Here is a 25,133-nt window from a genome sequence, read left to right on the forward strand (position 1 = left end):
AGTGGACACTGCATGTTTTGCCTGGATTAAATTGAAATTGTCACCCTGCAGTTTCATATTTAGAATGTTCATTTTGTCATACAAATCGGCAAGGTATGTCTCATCTCCACGTAGTTCGATCTTGTTTCCCAAGCTCTTGTTGATTTCGGGCAAAAATTGAACCACAGTGTCAAAAAGATCAAAGGAAAGCTTTAAGAGGCAGCCTTTTGTCAGCTAATGCACTTCTGTATGAAGAAGTAAGTGTTCAAACTCTTCATTGTTATAGATAGATAGATAGATACTTTATTCATCCCCATGGGGAAATTCAACTTTTTTTCCAATGTCCCATACACTTGTTGTAGCAAAACTAATTACATACAATACTTAACTCAGTAAAAAATATGATATGCATCTAAATCACTATCTCAAAAAGCATTAATAATAGCTTTTAAAAAGTTCTTAAGTCCTGGCGGTAGAATTGTAAAGCCTAATGGCATTGGGGAGTATTGACCTCTTCATCCTGTCTGAGGAGCATTGCATCGATAGTAACCTGTCGCTGAAACTGCTTCTCTGTCTCTGGATGGTGCTATGTAGAGGATGTTCAGAGTTATCCATAATTGACCGTAGCCTACTCAGCGCCCTTCGCTCAGCTACCGATGTTAAACTCTCCAGTACTTTGCCCACGACAGAGCCCGCCTTCCTTACCAACTTATTAAGACGTGAGGCGTCCCTCTTCTTGGGGTAACTGGTGAAATACTCTGCTATTTAGTACTTGAGCTTTAATTTTGTTGATAGCAGATATCATAAGAGTCATGCTTGAACAAAGTCACTGGCTGAAGTTTTTGGCTGTGAGATGTTGACGATGAATTACACAATGGATTGCAAACAGACTTGGAATTTCTTTTTTCATAATTGCCACTAAACCAGCATAGTGACATATCATATATGGTGCTCCATCTGTTGCACAAAAAATCATGTTCCTGATAGGAATACTTTTATCCTCAATATACATTTTGAATTCATTGTTGATTGATTCTCCATTGTTATTTGTTTTTACCTTTTTACAAAAGAGAATCTCTTCATAAATTTTTCAATTTCTGATAAGCGGTGCATATGCCATCAGTAATGCCTTGTCTCACACAGTGGACTCATCCAGTTATATCCCAAATTCTGTTTTTTGTAGCAGTGTGAATAGTTGATACTCAATGTCTTTGTTCGTTTTGTCAATATGATGAGCTCCAGGGTTATTACTCAGAGGAATTGATTTTAAAATGCTGGAATCCATTTTGAGAACAGTGGTGAGCACTTCTGATACAGCAGGCATTATTAATCTTTCATCAATTGTATGAGATTTTCCACACTTCTCTATCATCTTGGAAATGTTATAAGAAACAATGAGACTACTGTCGAGGTCATTTTTAGCTTTCTTTCCAAATGAGTTGAGTGTACAACATTTTTCAAATGCTTCTTTAATCTTTTGGAACTGAGTAATACCATAAGTAGTCTTTTCAGGGTGTCTTTTATGGAAGTGTTCCTGCAATCTTGATGGTTTCATGGCTTCATTAGAAAATATAGTATTACAAATAAGACTCATGGGACATTACTGATCTAACGGGACGGAATAAAATCATACTCCAGGCATATAACATAGTATTGATGCATTTTCTGTAGTTTCTGTTTCTTAGCAGGATTAGAATTTAAGGCCTCACCCTCAAAGATTGCGCCATAAGTATTTATCCATCATTAATGAGGCTAAATTAAAATGAAAAATTAACACAAACTGAGAATGGCTATTAGATGTTAATGACGGCAGCAACTTGACATGGATGGAATGATGGTAGCAGCATGCAGAGGTACGGCGAGGTGAAGATAAAAACAATCACAATAGCGAAAATTAAGTTAAAAAGAGTCCAGATTGGAATCTGAATGTTAGTCAGGATAGAGCTAGTGTTTGGCAAGCTACCTTTATATCACTTCAATCATGTAGGTCTCATAATCCCCAAAGATGGTTCTTGACTGCAGATATGAAGCCAAGGTCACTTTGAACACCTCAAGAGGAATCATCTAGGTTGGCAGTTCCAATGATTGGCTCTCTTTTACTGCTTGGTTCCAACCAGCGCTATATCGTTGCATGACCTGTTTTCCATTGATCTGTGGAGAAAGTTGAGAGGGTGTACTTGACTTATCAACTGTTAAATTGCATGAACTTGTTCTGTGCTGCAAGTTAAAGGGAATTGTTGGGCACCCTGGTTGCTAGTTTATGCATCCCCATTAACGTCTTTTTGGTTGATAAGGTTGGATGAAATTGCTGAGTTTCAGATGTGTTGTGAAGACAAGTGCTCACTGACTGCAGAGCTATGTTTCTTCCTGTGTTACAGTGCCTCATCCTTTTTTTTCTTTAGAAAATGCCTGCTCTAGTAATTGTTGGTCAAGTCTTGTGCCTCAAGTTAGGGTGCTCCTTACTGCTCCCCCCCCCAAGAATCTTGAATGTTCCCCCCCCCACCCCCGACAAGTTCTATTTCTGCTGATGCCCCCTTAGGACAAATAACTGCCCTTGTTGGGAATCACTGCTCTAGACCTGTTGATGAGTTTACTTTTAACTATTTGTTTAGTTCAGGGGGAGAATGAGATGGACATAAATGCAGGCATGGATAGTGATGTCCACATCCCATGAATAAATAAAGAGAAATAAACCTAACTGACATCTATACGTGAATAATTTTAGCTCTGTGAATTATGCTGCTCTTTCTGCTGATAAAGCATGATGTACTTGAGGTGAAATAAGAGGATTATGCTTCATTCAAAACAATTACCATCATATTAATACCTCTTCCTTGAAGTTTAGTTAATGAACGGAAGGTTTTTAAGGTACTTCATTGTTTCCTTACTAGATCTGATGCAAGCATTTGGGCAGTTCTACCTGCCAGTTTGAAGCAGAAAACATTGAGGATGTTGTCATCCATTCTATACAATGTCTTAGATATGAAGTATATTTTATTAGAGATTTCACATTTTTATTGGTGCAATGTGCAGAATTTCCAGAGTTCCATCTGTTTATTTAGCTGCATAGCAAAAATGGAATTCTTTTTATTCATTGCTTCACAATTTATAGCAACTCTTTTTGCCACGGGCATATGATGGAACAAATAATATTTCTCAATATAGTCAGGTAAGATCAGACCTATCTATTAAAAAATATACCGATGATTTATTAGTGGTAGAGTAGTCTCAGTTATTGTAAATGTTGTAACGTGAATGCATGATGTAATAAAGAACAATATAGGAAGAACATAGTTAAACCTTTATCAAAAAATTATATTTAGTTAGCAACAAATTAAAATGCAAAATCTATTTATGGATGATACCTTGTGCACATTTTGTTTGTATAGTTTGTTCATTGTTTTCATAGAATACAATAAAATGGTCATTGATAACATCTGTATTCTTGAGTCAAAGAGATAGAATTGGTCATTATTTTCTTCATAGAAATTAGTTTACTTGTAAGAATACTTAAGTGTTGATGTGTATCCCATTTTGTTGAAGTTTCAAGGGAGAATACTATTTTGTTGTTTCTGAATAATTATGCTCTTATTTTGGCAGGATTCTGAGTCCTTGGATACGTGTATTCAGAATACTCTATCAACACTCTATCCACCCTTTGAGGCTACAGCATCCACTGTTCTCTGTCAGGTTTTTGATGTAGTGGAGAAGACATATTGTGGTGATGGATTGTGCTACCTTATCGATTTCCTCGTCCCTGCTAAACACATTCTGCAGTGCATCCAGCAGGACGCTTGTGTAAGTAAATGTTTAAGAGCAGTGAATGGAGGTAATTCATAATGATATAATTTAATATGTTATGACTTAATATAACATGAAAGAGTGAAGTAATGTAAAGTATTGTGATGGTTATGATAAATGTCTTTATTTAAAATGTATAATATGGTTGTCAGAGATGCTAGCTCAAAGCAAACTGCAGGAAAAGGTACAGTTCATCTGCAGTAAGTTTATCTAAACTTGGCTATGTATTTAGAAGAACCAGAAATGACTTCGTCAAAAAATATGAGAACTATGAATTGTCTCTTTAAACAATGTCATAGACTAAATAACTTTATCTCTAAAGACAATTTATAACCTAAAAGCTATTAATCCAAGAAGCTATTACTTTTTTAACCTTAGACCCATGTAATTGAAAGGACTAATACAGGAATGTTTTCATTCTATGCAAAAATTTGATAATGAGTATTTATTGAACCACCAAGCATATGGTTGGAAAGCACATTGAATCTGATTTGTGAATTCCTTAAGTCTTGATGAAATGAAAATACAGATGTGTTTGTATTTTGTTTGATCTTTTAGAAGCATGTATAAAGGATCTTTGTATTGTTACTGAATGCTTGATAAATGTAAGAATTAACTCAAATGTAAAATTGTGTGCCAAAAGAAGATATAAATTAGGTTAAAGCCCTTACTCCGTAGGATATGACTTAGGTTTAATAAACACAAATCCTGTTAATATAACTGATAAATTTTCTGCAATTTAAGAATTATCAGTATAGTATAAGTGCTAGTTTTAGTCACCTGCTTTGCATGCCAAATGCATACTTTGGCGACGTTGCTGTTTAAATAAATCATAATCATAAGTGGTATTACTGGACCATTTTGAGTAATAACTGGTAAAATAATAAAATACAGAAAGTACCATTTTATTTTAAAGGTCAAATCTACATTAAAGTGGGAATGATTTTTATTGTTTTGATTTGTTTTTTATTGATAAATATGGCTGTTATAAACTAAATTTTATTAGATAATATTTGAAAATGTCTAGATGTAATGTTCACTATACCATAGTCGATAACTTGCAGCAGTTTCTGAAAATCATGGATTCAGGGCTCACACAAAGACTTGAACACAAAAACCAGGCTGTCACACAGCTCAGTACTGAGAAAGCAGTCCCCTGTTAGAAGATTTAGAAGTTACATTGAAGATTCATGTGCCCTCTTGAGTGGAGACCAGTCTGGCGAAAGACCAAAGAAAGAGTCCATTTCAGCGATAGGATTGTGAACTTGGTTTGATGCACAAGGGAAGAGGAGAAAAATGGCAAAGGAGAGGAGCAATCTCATTCTTTCGACTATGAAGTCCAACAGCATCTTGCACTACTTGGCAGTGAAGAGCAAAGCACAGCACAGGAACAAAGAAGGAAATATAAACTTTTCAATTATTTGCCTTAGCTATTTGTAAAGTAGGTGGGTTGAAGGTATACAAAAATCTTAGGAGTTCATGGATTTTCTAATGTGCTTTTGTTTCATATTAGTCTTTGTCATTCATGTATATTTTTGTAAGCTAAATTATTAAACTTGTTATTTGGTGGTTCTTCTGAATGTGGTCTGCCCCTCCCCCCACAGCAGAATAGACATTGTTGAACTAGATGTTTTTCAGTAGGCTTGAGAAAAGATACTACATTCTTTAAAGGAAGAAGTAATCAATGCAAATGAAAATACTGTGCTTTTGGAAGAGCAAGATAAAGAGGATTGATTTGGACGGATTCAATTACATATCTGGCAAAATAATTACCTCCTGTTTTGTAAACTTGAATGATGCTTCAAGTTTTAGAATTGGTGCTTTAAGTTGTTTGTTCCTCCTTCTGCTTTGTACTCAATTAAAGATGAAATGAAAATTTTAACTTTTCAAGCTCAAAGTCAAATTTATTGTCAAATGCACAAGTACACATATACACAGATACAATGAAGGATTTACTTTCAGCAGCATCATAGGTACATTGTATCATCTAAGTAGCATTCACAGAAAAATATAATTTATACACTATTTTACAAGAAAACATAATTAGAACCGGAATCAAGTCAATTTCGGTGCAAAGTGGTCAAAGTGTACATAATGTTCCTAAACTGTAGTGGTGAGGGTGTTGCTGGTCGATCCAAGAATCAGATCGTTAAAGGGATGTAGCTGTTCTTGTACCTGGTGGTGTGGGATTTTGAGCTTCTGTACCTCCTGCTGATGGTAGCTGAGAAAAGATGGCATGGCCTAGATGGTGGAGTTCTTTGTTGACAGATGTTGCCTTCTTGAATTTCCTTAGATACTACCAGTGGTAGGGAGGAGCATGCCTGTGATATATTGGACAGAGTCCACTATTCTGCAGCTTCTTATATTACAGAGCATTCAAATTGACAGACCACACCATGATGTCAGGGTACTTTCAACAGAGCATTTGTAGAAGTTTATTAAGTGTTTGATGATAAATCAAACCTTCTTAAGTTCCTGGGAAATCTCTTTAGGTTTTGTTTTCAATCCATTTATCTCATAGGCCTGTCTGCAGTGTAGCATTGCCTCTTAAACCCTTAATTACTACTTATCCCTATTCAAGGGCCGATTTTCTACCTGTGCTAAATCAACAAATTGGGCCTTACACCTAGTACCTTGATTCAATATCTATTTGTTGGCTTGATCTAAAGATCAAGAAAATCCATGTCCTGCACCAACCTACACCAGATCAAGCTCCTAAACCTCCAACCATCAAAGTTGACAACATCCCTCTGGAGAACACTGATCATTTCCCATATCTTGGCAGCCTTGTTTCTTCAAGAGCCAACATTGATCTTGAAATGAATTGCAGAATAGGCTGTACAAGTGGAGCTTTTGCCAGGCTGAGAAAGGGGGTTACTGAAGATTGAGATATCAAGACCAACACTAAGCATCTGGTCTATAAAACTGTAGTCCTCCCCTCCTTGCTATATGGAGCGGAGTCATGGACAACATACAGCAGGCAACATACAACATAGACAACGTACAACATAAAATCCCTGGAAACTTACTATCAAAGATGCCTCCAAAAGATTCTGAGAGTTAGCTGGAAGAACAGGTGTACTAATTCCAGCATCTTGGAGGAAGCTAGTGGTTAGCACAGTGCTTTACAGTAGAGGTGATCCAGGTTGAATTCCTATTGCTGCCAGTAAGGAGTTTGTAAGTTCTCTCTGTGTGTTACCTCCAGGTGCTCTGATTTCTTCCCGTAGTCTAAAGACATACTGGTTGGTAGGTTAATAGGTCATTGTAAATTGTCTTATTATTAGGCTTGGGTTAAATTGGGGGGATTGCTGGGTAGCATGGCTCGAAGGGCTAGAAAGGCCTATGTTTGTCAATCAATCAATAAAAAAAGCAAACAACCAAACTTTAACTCCATAGCCGCAATTGTGACTCAACACCAATTGCGATGGGTTTGCCATCATGATGCCTACAACATCATACATGTCAATCTGAAACAGTGCTACTTTCATCTACCTTATTCCATATACTGCATGCATTCAACTTTGACACCTTCAGTCCTGTATTCACCCTTTTTGATTTTGTCCACCTTCTACATTGCAATTCATCCTGTTGACTGCAATTTTGCCTTATGAACAGCCTCTTCTCATTACACACTATCTCTGTAAACCAGCTACCTCATCTTCAGCACTATCATTCACCTTTCCTACGATACTTCTTGCATTGAAATACACACAGTTCAGGACACTAGTCAGACCATGCTCAAGCTTTTGATTCCTAACTTTGCCTGAGGTCTTACCAGCATCTACCTTCACAACCTCTCCACTAACTGTTCTGGCACTTTGGTTTCTATCCCTGTGCAACTCTAAATCCCACCATGCAGCATTAACAAACCTTCCTGCTAGGATATTAGTTCCCCTCTGGTTTAAGTGCAAACCATCCTCTTTGCACAGGTCCCACTTTCCCTGTATTAAACTGTATAATCTTCCCAGTTTTGGCCTCACCAGCACATTGCATGGCTAGCAATCCTAAGATCACAACCCTGAATGTCCTACTTTTTAACTTAGCAAACAAGATGGCTCCATGTCCAGCGGTTGCGAGCTCCATTCCAAATCTACAGTATACTACTAATTTCTACAATTTTCTTAGCATTTTCTCTTCAAATAGCTGATAGTCATATCTATGTTACATTGACTGTTCTATTTGTTATAAATTACTATGATTGCACAATTAGACGGAGAAGCAATGTAAAGATTTTTACTCCTCATGGATGTGAAGGATGTAAGGAGAACATTCAGTTCAGCTCCCTGAGCATTCTATGTAGAACCTCAGTCACTCATTCTACCCATTACCAGAGATTATGCTGGTAAATTAATTGGCTTCTCTAAATTACCCCTCATGTAGGTGAATAGCACGAGAAATTGGAGCCAAGTTGATGGCGAGATTAGGATGTAATGAAATGGAATCAGTTGGAATAGTCTGAGAGCCGGAATAGACTTATTGGGCCAAATAACCTCATATTTCGTAAGAAGATGTGAGGGAAAAAAGGAATGCCTCATGTCTGTCTTAAATGGGTGACTTTCACTTTTAAACAGTGACTTATAGTTCTAGTATCTCTCACAAGCAGAAACATCATTCCACATCAATGTTTAAGACTTCAGTGTATCATTATATGTTTCTGTCAGTTGCTTCTCTCCCTCCTTCGCTCTCTTTTAATCTCCAGCAGCTACGCACCTAGCATGTCTATCCTTTCCTCATTAGACATCCATATATTTGTCCTATCAGTCTTCTATGAACTGCTTCGTTATGCATTGTACTCTTACATCTAGTGGAATAATAGCCTTTCATAAATAAGAACTAAACTGTACCCTTTACCCACCACCCCCGGATTTGGTTGCACCAGTGCCCCCTGCACCTTGAAGTATTACCTCCCAACTTTTGCTAAATCAAAAAAATGCATAGGTTGGGGAAAAAAAGTAGAATGTTTGAAACACTCAGCAGATCAAACAGCATTAATAAAAAGAAAATAAATCAAGTCTTGTGAAGTCAAGGAATTTTTTGGACTCTCTGGATTTGTATTTAAATTTGTTCACAATAAATAAGAATTAAATAAATAAATAAGAAGTTAGTGTTCCTAATTTCTATGCCTGTCTACTAGTCATCTCTGACTAGAACATCCATATACTTCTAGATCTCAGAGCTTCTCAACTATTTTAAATTCTGATTTTTTTCTCCTAAAATGGGCAATCTCATTTGTCAAATTGTATCCTTTTTCCAGTTCTCTGTCCTATGAATTTCACTGCAGTCTCATTGTATCCTGCCCAGAAATTACTTTTCCATTTATCTTTATGCCATTAAAAAAAGTTCACCAACCATACCTTCATCAAAGCCAGCCGGTGGTGTAGTGGCATCCTCATCGGACTTTGAGGCGAGTGGTCCTGGGTTGGAATCCAGCTGGCTCCTTGCACCTTTTCCATCTGTGCTGGGTTGAGCTAGCTACTTGGCTGGGGCAGCATGACTTGAAGGGTCACTCCGCACTGCAGTATATTGCGAAATAAAATAAATAAATAAAACATCAACATTTATATGGTACCCATTGATCCCAAGTTTACAGGAACAGTGGCGTGAATGCTAGATGCAAGAGCAGTTACTCAAATAGCTTAATGTTACACAAAATTGAAATATGTAACCTGTATCACCAGGAAGAACAGAGCAAATAGCATAGAGGCACACTACCTATAGCTTCCCTTCCAGGTCAGATGCCTCTCTGATTGGGAAATTTATTACCATTCCTTCTTCACCATTGTGTTTGAAATATGGTATTCCTTACATTAATACACAGTGGTTATACCCTCAGCAAAAGAATTGCAGTTGGTCATGTAGGAGGCCTGTAAGGATGCACTTAGGCTATTTGATATCTATTTCCTGTGAATGAATAAAAAAAAGTTACATCAAGCAATTAGAAAGGAAAATTAAAACCTGCCCTGTCTTTCAAAAGGGGTGGATAAAAGTGTGTTGTAGTGTTATTATAATTGAATAATACTTTGGTAAGACCATTAGCATAAACTTTTTATCACCTAGTTTAAGGAGTGCTATGCTTGTCTTGAGGATCTCATTAAACAATCAAGAGGTTTGAGAAGATGGATAATGTAAAGATGTTTCCTCCTGAATTTAAAGGAAGCGTGAGAAAAGGGTCTTCAGTAAATGTAAAGGGAATGATGGAAACAGGACCTAGTGAGGACCAGAAATTCAGCTTCAGATTCAAGTTTATTTATCACATGTACATTGAAACACAAATGCATCATTTGCATTAACAACCAACACACTTTAGGATATGCTGGGGCACACATTTCGGTTCCAACATCACATGCTCATAGTGTTCAGCAGAGTAACACAAGCAACATCAACAACAAAACAAAATAACAGCAGCAAAACAAACCCCTTTCCCATTGTCCAACCCTCCTACTCACTCACATGCCTTTGATTGCAGAGTGCACCAACCTGGACTTAAAACACTGTTTCCTGCCCCTGGCTCTTCATTTACTATCCCTGACCTCTAACTCTCCCTCATTCCTGTCCTTAACTCCTTGCACTGTCCCCAAAACCATTCCTACAGACCTTAAAAAAAAAGTAAGTCTGAGCCAAAACCTTGACGAACATTTCATCGCGGCACCGTCTTGACCAGATGGGATGAAATGGGGTCCAGCGAGTGTAAATAGTACAAGGGAGAACAGACAAGATGTTCATTCATCAGAATTTTCAAATGGTTGGATACCAGAGGCTGTCAGAGTTTCCTTTGTGATTTTTAATCCTCCTTTACTCTTGATGTCTTTATGTTTTTTCTCTTATATAAAACACTCCTTGACTTCCTTGATTAGCCTTGGTTAGTTCATCACCTTGGCATCTTTCTCCTTACTGGGATATATTTTTGCTGGGTTTCGTGTCTGACTTGCTAATTTATTTCCCCAGCCAGGTGTGATTAACACTCACTTCATTCCTTTGTTTTTTCCCTCTTTTTCAGTTTCTCATCCTCAAGCCAAATTTTATCATACTGTGATCACTGCTTCCTAGGGGATTTTTATTGTGACATAATTTATTGTGCCTGTCTCATTACACATCAGCAGATCCAAGATAGCCTTTTTGCTTGTTGGCTCTATAATAATAATAATAATAAATATTCCCAAGTGGGAAATTCTTTGGTTACAGCAGCACTTAAAAAACACTTAGCAATGTGCAGACTTAATTAATAATAAAGTACAGAATAGTAAAATACATAATAATTTACCAATATGCAATAATTTGTAATAATGTGCAATAATAATGGACTGGGTGTTTCTGCTGCGTGGTTAGAATGCTGCTGTTACAATCCATCCAGATTCTGCTTCATGTTTGGCTTTAGTAATTGTCACAATTGTCAGCTGATGATGTGGTTGATAAAATTACATTATTTGAACTGCAAATGCATCAGTGTTGCTTTGTAGTTGTCCTTTTTGTCTAAATATCATTAATAAAGAACTGACTATGATCTCTACATTTATCTAAGAAAAGAAATCCATTGCTGGTCGACTTCTCATTTCATATTTCACTAAACCTTTCCAATAATTGTTGCCTTTGTCAACTTTAGAATTGCAGATGGTGTCCAGTATCTGAGGAAGTATTTATTTCTTTTCTGGTGCTTAAGATGGGTTCATAAGCATTTATAGTAGTGACGTGGCATGGGGGGGTCAGGAGGAATCAATTAAAAACTGATCATTCAGGACAGTGGTGAGACCAGAAAATTGATTCTGGATGGACTTTATGATTACACAAACAACTCCAAGGATCCTGTCTCCATAGAAAGGAAATTGCAATGGTTGTTGATATGTCACAGATCATTGATAGAACCTTCTCTGACTGATCCAGTCTCAATTTAGTACTGCAGTATCAATGTAACAGGAGGATTCTCTCATCACAAGAACTGTTCTTTTCTACTCATAATGACATCCTATGCCGTATTTTGTTTGTTGACTGCTTTAAAAAAAAGCTTTCCTTTTATTTGGGTCCTCCCAGACTTCAGTACTACCATGTTTTAAATAGGGCCCAAAAATAGATAAGCCATTCTAAGGGAACATGACATATTTGCTATTTACTACACCATATTCCATGTGTACAAACATGTTAAAGCTGGATGCAAACATTTAATTGAGCTGAACAATAGGCATGGTGTAGAATTATTTGTAAATGATAGTTCCTTTGATTTTATAATTCTGCATGTTTTAATTAAAGAGAAATGGTAAATTCTGCATAAATGTTGCTTTAAAAAACTGTACAGATTGTACTTGGGTCCTGAACATCCAACTTAGGGACACAGTCTACTTACAAACAAATTCCCATAATATCAATAAATTCAAAAGTTTAGTATACAAGCATTACTATAAATGACAAGATGTTTCCTCCTCCCTCTTCATTATTTTGTAATTGTTCTTTCTTATCAGGCTTGTGTGCTTTTGAACCATTTCATTTAATGCTTTGGAGGTTTGTTCACTGTAGCAGTTAGCATGATGCTAATACAGCTCAGGGCATTGGAGTTCAGTTCCAGTGCTGTCTGAAAGCAGTCTGTATTTTCTCCCTGTCACTGCATTTATTTTCTCCTGGTGCCCTGGTTTCCTCCCACAGTCCAAAGGTATATTGGTTAGTATGTTAATTGATCGTTGTAAACTGTCCTGTGAATATTCTAGTATTAAATGGGTGGGTTGCTGGATGACATGGCTTGATGGACCAGAAGTTCCTGCTCCTCTAAATAAACTAAAAATATTTGAATTATTTTTGTGTATTTTGACAAAACTAACTTAGGATATGTGTAAAAACAGAATTCAATGTGTTATCCAAGAATGGCCTGCATTCCATTTAATTTCAGTTTGTACTTTGAATTTAAAGAATTCCTTATTTTGTACCAATTTTCAAATATGTGTTTTGTATTGTCATTTAAAATTGTGTTAATTCTAAATTTCACAAATGTGAGCCAGTTGAAGATTAGCAGATTTGTATGCATACCTTATAAAAATTTAACACTGTTCAGGATGATGTCAATTTAGTTTACTGCTGTTATTTTCCATTAATGTACTTTTGATAATGAACTGTTAAATGTGCATTAGTTGTTTTAGCTCTAAAAGCAGCTTTTAAACAAGAACCTTCTATGTTTAACAGTTTCAATATTGTGGATTACTATTCCGTTATGAAGGCTGGCCTTTATGCATCTCTGAAAAAATTGTAATACAGCTCTCTGGACTTGACTGGCAAACGTTAAAACCTGGTGATTTCTACCTTCAAGTTGTTCCACATTTGGAAAAGACACCACGTATTATATTAAAATGCCTTGCAGCCAATGGCTACAATGTGGAGGAAATATTAATTCCAGAGGTCTCTTATACTTGTATCTTCACTATGGAATGGTTGGACAATATTAACAAGAGACGGATGGGAACAACTTTACAAAATTGCCTATTATCTACTGACAGCACTATCTTTCGAGTACCTTGGGAAAAGGTGGTAACTCCTGAATTTATTGACAAACCAAAAATGATGGGAAGCACATCATCAGTAAACTGGACTGTGGATCAAGAAGTTGTTGGCAGCAGTTCGAATGATGTACAGATCAGCAATTACAGTGGACAAGTAGAAAACCTATCTGAAACAAAACCAAACATATTTACAAAAGAAAACCAACTGAAGGACAGGCATGTTAATCTTACAAGGGGTTTACATCGTCCTGTAAGTAATGTCGCAGATTCTTTACTTAATTCAACAGCAGCCAGTTCAAGACAACTTGAAGCAGAATATGTAGAAATTAATCAAATTTCAGTAAGTGATAGTGATTTGTCATCACAAGCAAGCAGTTCAAGTTCAGACTTGCAACATGCATTGAGAACTAATGAAACATCAGAAGTGATTTCTTTCGAACCTTTGAATATCAACACTTGCAACAAGGAATCAATTTATTTAAATTATTTGGAAACATCTTCAGCTGTAGCTTGGCCCAATTTAGAAAGAATACATAATCCATTTAAATTTCTTGCTGGTGACATAGAGGCATTCAATCAGCAATCACTTACAGATACTATTAACAGTATAAATAAAGAATTTGCAAAATTAGAGCTGTCTTCATCAATGGAAACTGATGTTTACAAAAACAAAATGCAACAGGATTTTAATTTTTGCTGTGAAAATATGCATATTTTATTTAGTCAGACCACAGATAGCATAGAGGAAATTGTAGACAGCCAGCCTTTAGAATCAGTGGTCTGTAACCAGACACAGACTTCTGCTCAAGATTCACAAGACGGACAAGTTCATGGTTCTTCTGATAATTCATTATCTACACCATATAATAAAAATATAATTCATATGAAATCACATAAAGAAATGCAAGAGTTGTCTGAAGCAGATACAATAGAAAATGCTCAATGTAAGTACACAGAAATTGGAAGAGAGGATTTTCATTTAAATCAGTTGACTGACTGTAATTTAGCTAACACTGGTGAATTTGTAAATATTCTTGTGAATTCACCATCAAAGTACAAGCAGTCGTCAGCTAAAAACTTAGAAGAGAAAATTGCAGTGTCCCAACAGTCGGAGTATTCTGAGCATTTACAGTTTAATGGGCAGAATGTTATCCAAAAAGTACCCTTCATCAAAAATACAAATCAACCAAATTTTATTCATGCATGCACTGATATGCATTTAGATGGTTGCAGAATCTCTTCGTCCCAGTTCTTAAACTTTGAAGGGACTATTTTATGTGAAGACTTTGCACTTGCTGAAAATATAGATTCTTCTTCAAAACTCAGCCATAAACATAATGTGATGAAAGTTGATCACTTGATTAAAGATGTTGAATCTACAATTTTGCAACTGGTTACTAGAGACAATGCATTATTAAACGAAGGAATAAGCTCTAAATTTGGTGACCATTTGCAGCCATGTTTGTCAGAGCACACTGAGTGTACAGAAACACATGGGTCCAAACGTATGACACACTTAGAGCGAGATCATGTGTTTTTGACAGAGGAAAATGCACAATTGCATGAATGTTCTGTTACAAAATTACAAACTAGTCAGCAATTTCAAGTTGATGCACTGCATCAGGGGTCTAAACATGTGGAACATGGAAATGTAAATCACTTACAGAGCGAATTCTGCAAACAAAAACTCAATGACAGTGAAGATTTGAACCTGACTGACACCTGTAATATAATGTTACTTGAAGAAGAACAACAAGCACAAGAGAATAGGTATCTCTCATTACAGACCTTGGAAAATGAGACCACTGTGCAGAATATCTTGGGATTCAATGTTGTAAAGGAAGGTCAAAGTAAGCAATATTCTACTGTTGAAGAGTATTGGTCAAATGTGGAAACCATTGAATCTAGCATTATTCACTCAAGTATAATGGATATAGAAGAGCAGGAATTGACTTCTGCAAATAAAGAGAAAAATGAAAAAGTACCATTTGCTGATAAAAATGATAGACAAGATTCAATAAAGCTCTGTGCTCAATCAGCACAGGACTCTTCAGAGGATCTTAAGGAACAAGGAGACTGTCTAATTGGGAATAAATTGGAAGGTAGGATATCTAATATTATATCATAAAGGTTAACTTCCATTGTTTTTCCCAGGACATGTGATGATTATAAAATGAATAGATAAAGCTCAAAAGCAAAAGCTGGTCATAATGCTGCGTTCCCAAGTTGTAGTTTTGGCTAAATGGGTGATGAGTTAGAAACTTGAATCAGCCAGAAAGTTTTAATAGAAATAGAATATTGTAATTTCTGTTCCTCATTTACATGCCATTAAATCTCTACACTGGACCTATCTGCCTGACAGATTGAGGTGACCCATAAATCACTTTCTAGACATTGAATAAGTATCAAGGAGGGTTTTTGAGGAGAAACTGCAGAAATTGTCTTTGTGAAGCCAGGCATGCTATTCTTTTTTTCCGTAGTCACACAAAGGTATTTTTAAAAACTCACCTTGGGGCACTTTATCTTACTAGTTTGTCACAACTTGGTTTAGACTGACTTCATTGGCTTTCTTGCGCAGCACCATGTTAATTTTTCAGCCAGGGCTATAAAGAATTATTAGAACTAGCCTACAGATTCAAAGGGGTTCTGTTGATATTGGGTCAACAGATTAACAATTGTAACAATCCACAGAGATGAGAAAGTCTGCAGATGCTGGAAATCCAAGGTAACACACAGAAACTGCTGGAGGAATTCAGCAGGTCAGGCAATACCAATAGAAGTGAATAAACAGTTGAAATTTGGGGCTGAGGCCCTTGTCAGAAACTTAGATGTTTTGTATTGCCAAAGTAGAAGTGTTAATGATCAGCCCTTTGGCCTTATAATTGGACATTCATAATTTGCACAAGGTGGCAGGTATGATGGCCAGGCTGAGCAAAATAAGCAGTGCTTTCTGCTCCTCTACCCCTCCCTGAGTATTCAGAATCAGAATCAATTTTAAAATCACTAGCAAATGTCATCAAATTCGTTAATGTTGCAGCAACAGTACAATGCAATACATGATAATAGAGAAATACTGTGAATTACAGTGAGTATGTATATATTAAATTGTTAAATAATTAGTACAAAAATAGAAATAAAAAAGTAGTGAGGTAGGGTTCATGGGTTCAATGTCCATTCAGAAATTGGTTGACAGATGGGAAGAAACTATTCCTGAATCACTGAGTGTGTGCCTTCATTCTTCTGTACCTCCTTCCTGATTGTAGCAAGGAGAATAAGACATGACCTGGATGAGAGGGGTGCTTATTGGTGGATGCTGCCTTTTTGAGGCATCACTCCTTGAAAATGTCCTGGATACTGTACTAGGGAAGCTAGTGCTCATGGTGGAACTTACTAAGTTTACAACTCTCTGCAGCTTACTTCAATCCAGTGCAGCAGTGCTCCCCCTCCACCCCATACTAGACGCTGATGTAGCCAGTTAGAATGTTTTTCATGGTACATCTGTAGAAATTTGCGAGTGTCTTTGGTGGTATACTAAATCTTCTCAAACTCTTCATGTGATCTGCTATTGTGCCGTCTTTGTAGCTGTGTCGATATGTTGGGTCCAAGTTAGATTCTCAGATCAAATTCCAGGAATTTGAAATTTCTCACTCTTTCCACTTCTGATCCCTCTATGGACTGGTGTGTGTTCCCTCGTCTTACCCTTCTTGAAGTCCACAATCAGTTCTTTGGTCTTGCTGATGTTGAATGCAAAGTTGTGCTGCAACATGTAGGCAGGAAGAGGGATGAGGTCCTGAAGTGTGAGTTTCGGGAACTAGGCAGAAGGCTGAGGAACAGGACCTCAAGGGTGGCGTTCTCAGGATTGCTGCCAGTACTACATGATAGTGATGGTAAGAATTGGAGGAGATGGCAGTTGAATGTGTGGCTGAGGAGTTGGTGCAGGGGGCAGGGTTTTAGATTTTTGGACCATTGAGATCTCTTCTGGGGAAGGTGGGACCTGTACAGATTGGATGGGTTGCACCTGAACTCGAGGGGAAGCAATATCCTTGCTGGTAGGTTTGCTAGCATGGTTCGGGTGGGTTTAAACTAATTTACAAGGGGGATGGGACCCGGAGCGATAGAGCAGTGAAAGAAGTGCATGGAGTAAAGCCAGATCTAACATATAGAGAGGCTTTGAGGAAAGAGCAGCAGAATAAAGGGTGTAAAGGTAGTAAGGTAGAAGGGCTAAAGTGCGTGTACTTCAATGCAAGAAGCATCAGGAACAAAGGTGATGAACTGAGAGCTTGGATACATACATGGAATTATGATGTAGTGACCATTACGGAGACTTGGCTGGCACCAGGGCAGGAATGGATTCTCAATATTCCTGGATTTCAGTGCTTTAAAAGGGATAGAGAGGGGGGAAAAAGGGGAGGAGGGGTGGCATTACTGGTCAGGGATACTATTACAGCTGCAGAAAGGGTGGGTAATGTAGCAGGATCCTCTTTTGAGTCAGTATGGATGGAAGTCAGGAACAGGAATGGAGCAGTTACTTTACTGGGGGTATTCTATAGGCCCCCTGGTAGCAGCAGAGATACCGAGGAGCAGATTGGGAGGCAGATTTTGGAAAGGTGCAAAAATAACAGGGTTGTTTATAATAGGTGACTTTTAACTTCCCTAATATTGATTGGCACTTGATTAGTTCCAAGGGTTTAGATGGGGCAGAGTTTGTTAAGTGTGTCCAGGATGGATTCCTGTCACAGTATGTTGACAGGCCAACTAGGGGGAATGCCATACTAGATCTAGTATTAGGTAACGAACCGGGTCAGGTCACAGATCTGTCAGTGGGTGAGCATCTGGGGGACAGTGATCACCGCTCTCTGACCTTTAGCATTATCATGGAAAAGGATAGAATCAGAGAGGACAGGAAAATTTTTAATTGGGGAAGGGCAAATTATGAGGCTATAAGGCTAGAACTTGCGGGTGTGAACTGGGATGATGTTTTTGCAGGGAAATGTACTATGGATATGTGGCCGATGTTTAAGGATCTCTTGCAGGATGTTAGGGATAAATTTGTCCCGGTGAGGAAGATAAAGAATGGTAGGGTGAAGGAACCATGGTTGACAAGTGAAGTGGAAAATCTAGTCAGGTGGAAGAAGGCAGCATACATGAGGTTTAGGAAGCAAGGATCAGATGGGTCTATTGAGGAATATAGGGTAGCAAGAAAGCAGCTTAAGAAGGGGCTGAGAAGAGCAAGAAGGGGGCATGAGAAGGCCGTGGCGAGTAGGGTAAAGGAAAACCCTAAGGCATTCTTCAATTATGTGAAGAACAAAAGGATGACAGGAGTGAAGGTAGGACCAATTAGAGATAAAAGTGGGAAGATGTGCCTGGAGGCTGTGGAAGTGAGCGAGATCCTCAATGAATACTTCTCTTCGGTATTCACCACTGAGAGGGAACTTGATGATAGTGAGGACAGTATGAGTGAGGTTGATGTTCTGGAGCATGTTGATATTAAGGGAGAGGAGGTGTTGGAGTTGTTAAAATACATTAGGACGGATGAGTCCCCAGGGCCTGACGGAATATTCCCCAGGCTGCTGCACGAGGCAAGGGAAGAGATTGCTGAACCTCTGGCTAGGATCTTTATGTTCTCATTGTCTATGGGAATGGTACCGGAGGATGGAGGGAGGCGAATGTTGTCCGCTTGTTCAAAAAAGGTAGTAGGGATAGTCCAGGTAATTATAGACCAGTGAGCCTCACATCTGTGGTGGGAAAGCTGTTGGAAAAGATTCTTAGAGATAGAATCTATGGGCATTTAGAGAATCATGGTCTGATCAGGGACAGTCAGCATGGCTTTGTGAAGGGCAGATCATGCCTAACAAGCCTGATAGAATTCTTTGAGGAAGTGACCAGGCATATAGATGAGGGTAGTGCAGTGGATGTGATCTACATGGATTTTAGTAAGGCATTTGACAAGGTTCCACACGGTAGGCTTATTCAGAAAGTCAGAAGACATGGGATCCAGGGAAGTTTAGCCAGGAGGATTCAGAATTGGCTTGCCTGCAGAAAGCAGAGGGTCGTGGTGGAGGGAGTACATTTGGATTGGAGGGTTGTGACTAGTGGTGTCCCACAAAGATCTGTTCTGGGACCTCTACTTTTTGTGATTTTTATTAATGACCTGGATGAGGGGGTAGAAGGGTGGGTTGGCAAGTTTGCAGATGACACAAAGGTTGGTGGTGTTGTAGATAGTGTAGAGGATTGTCAAAGATTGCAGAGAGACATTGTTAGGATGCAGAAGTGGGCTGAGAAGTGGCAGATGGAATTCAACCTGGAGAAGTGTGAGGTGGTACACTTTGGAAGGACAAACTCCAAGGCAGAGTACAAAGTAAATGGCAGGATACTTGGTAGTGTGGAGGAGCAGAGGGATCTGGGGGTACATGTCCACAGATCCCTGAAAGTTGCCTCACAGGTTGATAGGGTAGTTAAGAAAGCTTATGGGGTGTTAGATTTCATAAGTCGAGGGATAGAGTTTAAGAGACGCGATGTAATGATGCAGCTCTATAAAACTCTAGTTAGGCCACACTTGGACTACTGTATCCAGTTCTGGTCGCCTCACTATAGGAAGGATGTGGAAGCATTGGAAAGGGTACAGAGGAGATTTACCAGGATGCTGCCTGGTTTAGAGAGTATGGATTATGATCAGAGATTAAGGGAGCTAGGGCTTTACTCTTTGGAGAGAAGGAGGATGAGAGGAGACATGATAGAGGTGTACAAGATATTAAGAGGAATAGACAGAGTGGACAGCCAGCGCCTCTTCCTCAGGGCACCACTGCTCAGTACAAGTGGACATGGCTTTAAGGTAAGGAGAGGGAAGTTCAAGGGGGATATTAGAGGAAGGTTTTTCACTCAGAGAGTGGTTGGTGCGTGGAATGCACTGCCTGAGTCAGTGGTGGAGGCAGATACACTAGTGAAATTTAAGAGTCTACTAGACAGGTTTATGGAGGCAGGGTTTGAGGGTCGGAACAACATTGTGGGCTGAAGGGCCTGTAATGTGCTGTACTATTCTATGTTCTAACACCACTCAACCAGCTGATATATCTCACTGCTGTACACCCTCTCATCACTATCTGAAATTCTGCCAACGATGGTTGTATCATCAGCAAATTTATAAATGGCATTTAAGCTGTGCCTAGCCACCAAGTCATGGATGTAGAGAGAGTAGAGCAGTCGGGTAAGCACATATCCCTGAGCTGCACCAGTGTTGATTGTCAGCGAAGTGGAGATGTTGTTTCAATTCTACACAGATTGTGGTCTTCTGGTTAGGAAGTTGAGAATCTAGTTGCAGAGGGAGGTACAAGAGGTACAGGATTTGAAGCTTTTCAATCAGAACTGTAGGAATATTATATTAAATGCTGAGCTGTAGTCAATAAACAGCACCCTAACATGGATATTTGTAATGTCCAGGTGATACTACCTGTCTGTTGTGAATAGAGACTATGCAAACTATGCAGGGGGAAAACAGAATGACACATTAAAAATCTGGCTTTTCTTTTCCAGACAAATCCTGGCTGATCTACAGACATTCTTCCATGTGTGCCAATTTAGTTTGCACTTTTTTAAGATTATTGACAGGCAATAAATCTGCCCTTTTATATTGTTGTCTTGTAATCTGTTAGACCATAAGACATAGGAGGAGAAATAGGCCATCTCACCCATTGAATCTACTCTGTCATTCAATTATAGCTGATCCTTTTTTTCTATTTCCTCCTCAACCCCAGTTCCTGGCCTTCTCCATGTAACCTTTGATGCCATGTCCAATCAAGAAACTATTAATCTCTGCTTTAAATACCCCCAACAACTTGGCCTCCACAGCTGCATGTGGCAGATAACTCCACAAATTCGCCACCCGTTAGCTGAAGAGATTTCTCGGCATCTCTGTTTTGAAAGGGCGCCCCACTATCCTGAGGCTGTGCCCTCTTGTCTTGGACTCTCCCACCATGGGAAACATCCTTTCCACATCTATTCTGTCTAGGCCTTTCAACATTCAAAAGGTTTCAATGAGATCCCCCTTCATCCTTCTGAATTCCAACGAGTACAGACCCAGAGCCATCAAACGTCCCTCGTATGATAACCCATTCATTCCTGGAATCATCCTTGTGAACCTCCTCTGGACCCTCTCCGATGCCAGCACATCTTTTATAAGATGAGGGGCCCAAAGCTGTTCACAATACACAAGGTGAGGCCTCACCAGTGCTATAAAGCCTCAGCATCACATCCTTGCTCTTGTATTCATTCTTAAAATGAATGCTAACATGGGCATTTGCCTTCCTCACCACCAACTCAACCTGCAAGTTAACCTTCAGAGTGTACTGCACAGTGACTGCCAAGTCCCTCTGTATCTCGGATTCCTGGATTTTCTCCCCATTTAGAAAATTGTCCGTATATTTACTTCTACTACCAAAGTGCATGACCATGCATTTTCCAACATTGTATTTCATTTGCCACTTTCTTGCCCATTCTCCTGATCTGTCTAAGTCCTTCTGCATCTTAACTGGTTCCTCAACACTACCTGCCCCTCTACCAGTCTTCGTATCATCTGCAAACTTGGCATCAAATTAATCTATTCCATCATCTAAATCATTTATATACAGCATAAAAAGAAGTGGCCCCAACACCGACCCCTGCAGAACACCACTAGTCACTAGCAGCCAACCAGAAAAGAATCCTTTTATTCCCTCTTGCTGCCTCCTACCAATCAGCCAATGCTCTAATCATGTTAGTAACTTTCCTGTAATACCATGGGTGCTTAACTTGGTAAGCAGCCTCATGTATGGTACCTTGTCAAAGGCCTTCTGCAAGTCCAAATATACAACATCCACTGCATCTCCTTTATCCATCCTACTTTTATTTAAGGGTGGGAGAGATTGGACTGTTTGTTGTGAGAGTCTAAACAACAAGGCTTGTTGTCTTACTTTACCTGATGTGTAAATTACCTACAGTGGTATGCAAAACTTTGGGTACCCTGGTCAAAATTTCTGTTACTGTGAGTAGTTAAGTGAGTAAAATATAAACTGATCTCCAAAAGTCATAAAGTTAAAGATTTCAACATTTTAAGCAAGATTAGTATATTGTTTTTGTTTTGTACAATTTTAGAGTGAAAAAAGGGAAAGGAGCACCATACAGAAGTTTGGGCACCCCAAGAGATTTGAGCTCTCAGATAACTTTTACCAAGGTCTCAGACCTTAATTAGCTTGTTAGGGCTATGGCTTGTTCATAGTCATCATTAGAAAAGGCCAGGTGATGCAAGTTTCAAAGCTTTATAAATACCCTGACTCCTCAAACCTTGTCCCAACAATCAGCAGCCATGGGCTCCTCCAAGCAGCAGCCTAGCACTCTGAAAATTGAAATAAATTATGCCCACAAGGCAGGAGAAGGCTAAAAGAAGATAGCAAAGTGTTTTCAGGTGGCCGTTTCCTCAGTTCGTGATGTAATTAAGAAATGGCAGTTAACTGGAATGGTGGAGGTCGTTGAGGTCTGGAAGATCAAGAAAACTTTCCAAGAGAACTGCTTGTAGGATTGCTAGAAAGGCAAATCAAAACCCCCATTTGACAGCAAAAGACCTTCAGGAAGATTTAGCAGACTCTGGAGTGGTGGTGCACTGTTCTACTGTGCAGCAACACCTGCACAAATATGACCTCCATAAAAGAGACATCAGGAGAAAATCTTTCCTGCGTCCTCAGCACAAAATTCAGCATCAGAAGGTTGCAAAGGAACATCTAAACAAGCCTGATGCATTTTGCAAACAAGTCCTATCATCAAAAATCTGTGGATAGACCTCAAAAGAGCAGTGCATGCAAGATGGCCCAAAAATCTCACAGAACTAGAAGCCTTTTGCAAGGAAGAATGGGCGAAAATCCCCCAAGCAAGAATTAAAAGACTACAGAAACGCTGGCTACAGAAAGCGTTTACAAGCTGTGATACTTGCCAAAGGGGGTGTTACTCAGTACTGACCATGCAGGGTGCCCAAACTTTTGCTTCAGGCCCTTTTCCTTTTTTGTTATTTTGAAAGTGTAAAAGATGGAAATTAAAAAGTAATCTTGCTTAAAATATTAAAGAAATGTGTCATCTTTAACTTTATGCCTTTTGGAAATCAGATCATCTTTTACTCGGTTAGCTATTCACAACAGAAATTTTGACCAGGGGTGCCCAAACTTTTGCATATCACTTAATCAGTGATCAGTACTATTTCTCCCCAGTTCACTTATCATTCAGGTAACAATTATCTTTAGTGTCCAGTTACCAAACTTTCTGCCAATGAAAATGTTTTCTAATTTGCTTTCAAAAAACTTATTAGGGACTTGAGGGACTTTGGTGATGCTGAACCAGTTTTCTAGACTGTTGGTAGTTACTCAATATAGCTGTACACTTCTAATTTATTTGTTTAATGATGTTACACAGTGCTATAATAAACTTTACAGTGAAGCAGGTGAACTTAAAAGCACAAGAAAACAAAACCCAGTGAGTTTAAAGGGAGCATCAGAAAACGTGCCCCAGATAGTTAAAAGTGAAGACGGGAGGCAGAGCCAGATGCTGGACTATCAGGATTTCCACATAGGTTGTAGATAGTCAGAATTTACTGTATTCAGCAAATATTCTCTCCAGTTGAAGTGAGGAAGGCAAGATTTCCAGTTTTTCTGGTGTCTATGTAATAACATCTTTAAGCAACTGTTAAGTAGTTGGAGGATTGCAACTTTAAGTTGGTTCATTGTTGACTTTAGGCAATTATTAAGTACATACAGTAGAAAAACAGAAATAATAAGCTTTTTTTGATATGCCATTAAAATATATGCATGACTGAATGTGGGCATTGTTATCTATGATACTGGTGTACTACACCAAAGAGCAAAAACATGTATAGTTCTACTTACACTGAATGTCACAATATCAGGTGACATTCTATTATGTTTAAGATGTAACTGCCACTTCTGCTTTTTCAAGTAAATTCCCATTGCAATATAAATGTATATTTCATGTATTTCTGATTGTGATGCATTTCTTAATGTAAGAATTATCCAGTCTGTAATTGATTTTGTTCTCTAGGAATTGGTTCAATAGCAAATGTGACATTGGATACAGTAAAAGGAAGTACAGAAGATGAAAATCTCAACCTAACAGATGAACCACCAAAAATCTCACTAATTACAGAGTGCATTGTAAACAGGCAAGAACTGCTGACAGTTGAACAACAGGCGATCTCACCTCCCTTACTCTTAAAACCTTATCTACCTACACTGTTGCATGAAATCAACTTTGATGTTCTGAAATCTGGGGTAGCATATTTGAGTGGTAGGTACTTAATAATATCTGTCAATGCATACAGCACCAGCAATCATAGACTTTTACCTAAAGCTGCACACATGAGTATATGGATACAGTGGTATATTTTGCATTTGAGTATTTTGGTGACATAGAACAAAAAAAAATTGCTGCATGAACTCAGCAAGTTGAGCAACATCTTTGGAGAAAGGAAAATGAATTGAATTGTTGATATTTTAAGTTAAAACTTTGTATTAGCATATATGAAGAGGGAAGGTAGTCAGTATGAAGATGAGAGGGGAAGTTATAAGACTACTTCCCCTCTCATCAGTAGATGATTGTAAACCAAGGAGGGGTAAAGGCTCTGGATGATTTCATTGTAATGACACACGCTGATTTGTTCTAAGTTTTGTGTGAAGTTGCAACTTGATTTGTCATTAATACTGTAACTGTAATTTTTATTATGAGTTTTACCACTGGAACACTTATGACTTTGTAATATAGATTAACTTTTGAAATATATCAAAGCAGAGGCAATGTAGCCTTGTGCACTGACTGCCTATTGCCCTTGTTACACCTCTTTTGCTC

The 25,133-nt window shown here is 38.4% G+C and overlaps 1 protein-coding gene across 1 annotated transcript in view; it reads left to right on the forward strand.

The window, feature by feature from the left end:
• Nucleotides 1-25,133, forward strand: part of plekhg4 (pleckstrin homology domain containing, family G (with RhoGef domain) member 4) — a 236,290-nt gene that overhangs the window by 52,030 nt on the left and 159,127 nt on the right. Inside the window, exons 3-5 of the mRNA XM_073069869.1 lie at nucleotides 3,580-3,777; nucleotides 12,943-15,358; nucleotides 24,330-24,575. Of these exons, the coding sequence (XP_072925970.1) occupies nucleotides 3,580-3,777; nucleotides 12,943-15,358; nucleotides 24,330-24,575 (2,860 nt within the window). The remainder of the gene's footprint in view (nucleotides 1-3,579; nucleotides 3,778-12,942; nucleotides 15,359-24,329; nucleotides 24,576-25,133) is intronic.

This window comes from Hemitrygon akajei, chromosome 17 (genome assembly GCF_048418815.1).
Source record: "Hemitrygon akajei chromosome 17, sHemAka1.3, whole genome shotgun sequence".
NCBI classification, from domain to species: Eukaryota; Metazoa; Chordata; class Chondrichthyes; order Myliobatiformes; family Dasyatidae; genus Hemitrygon; species Hemitrygon akajei.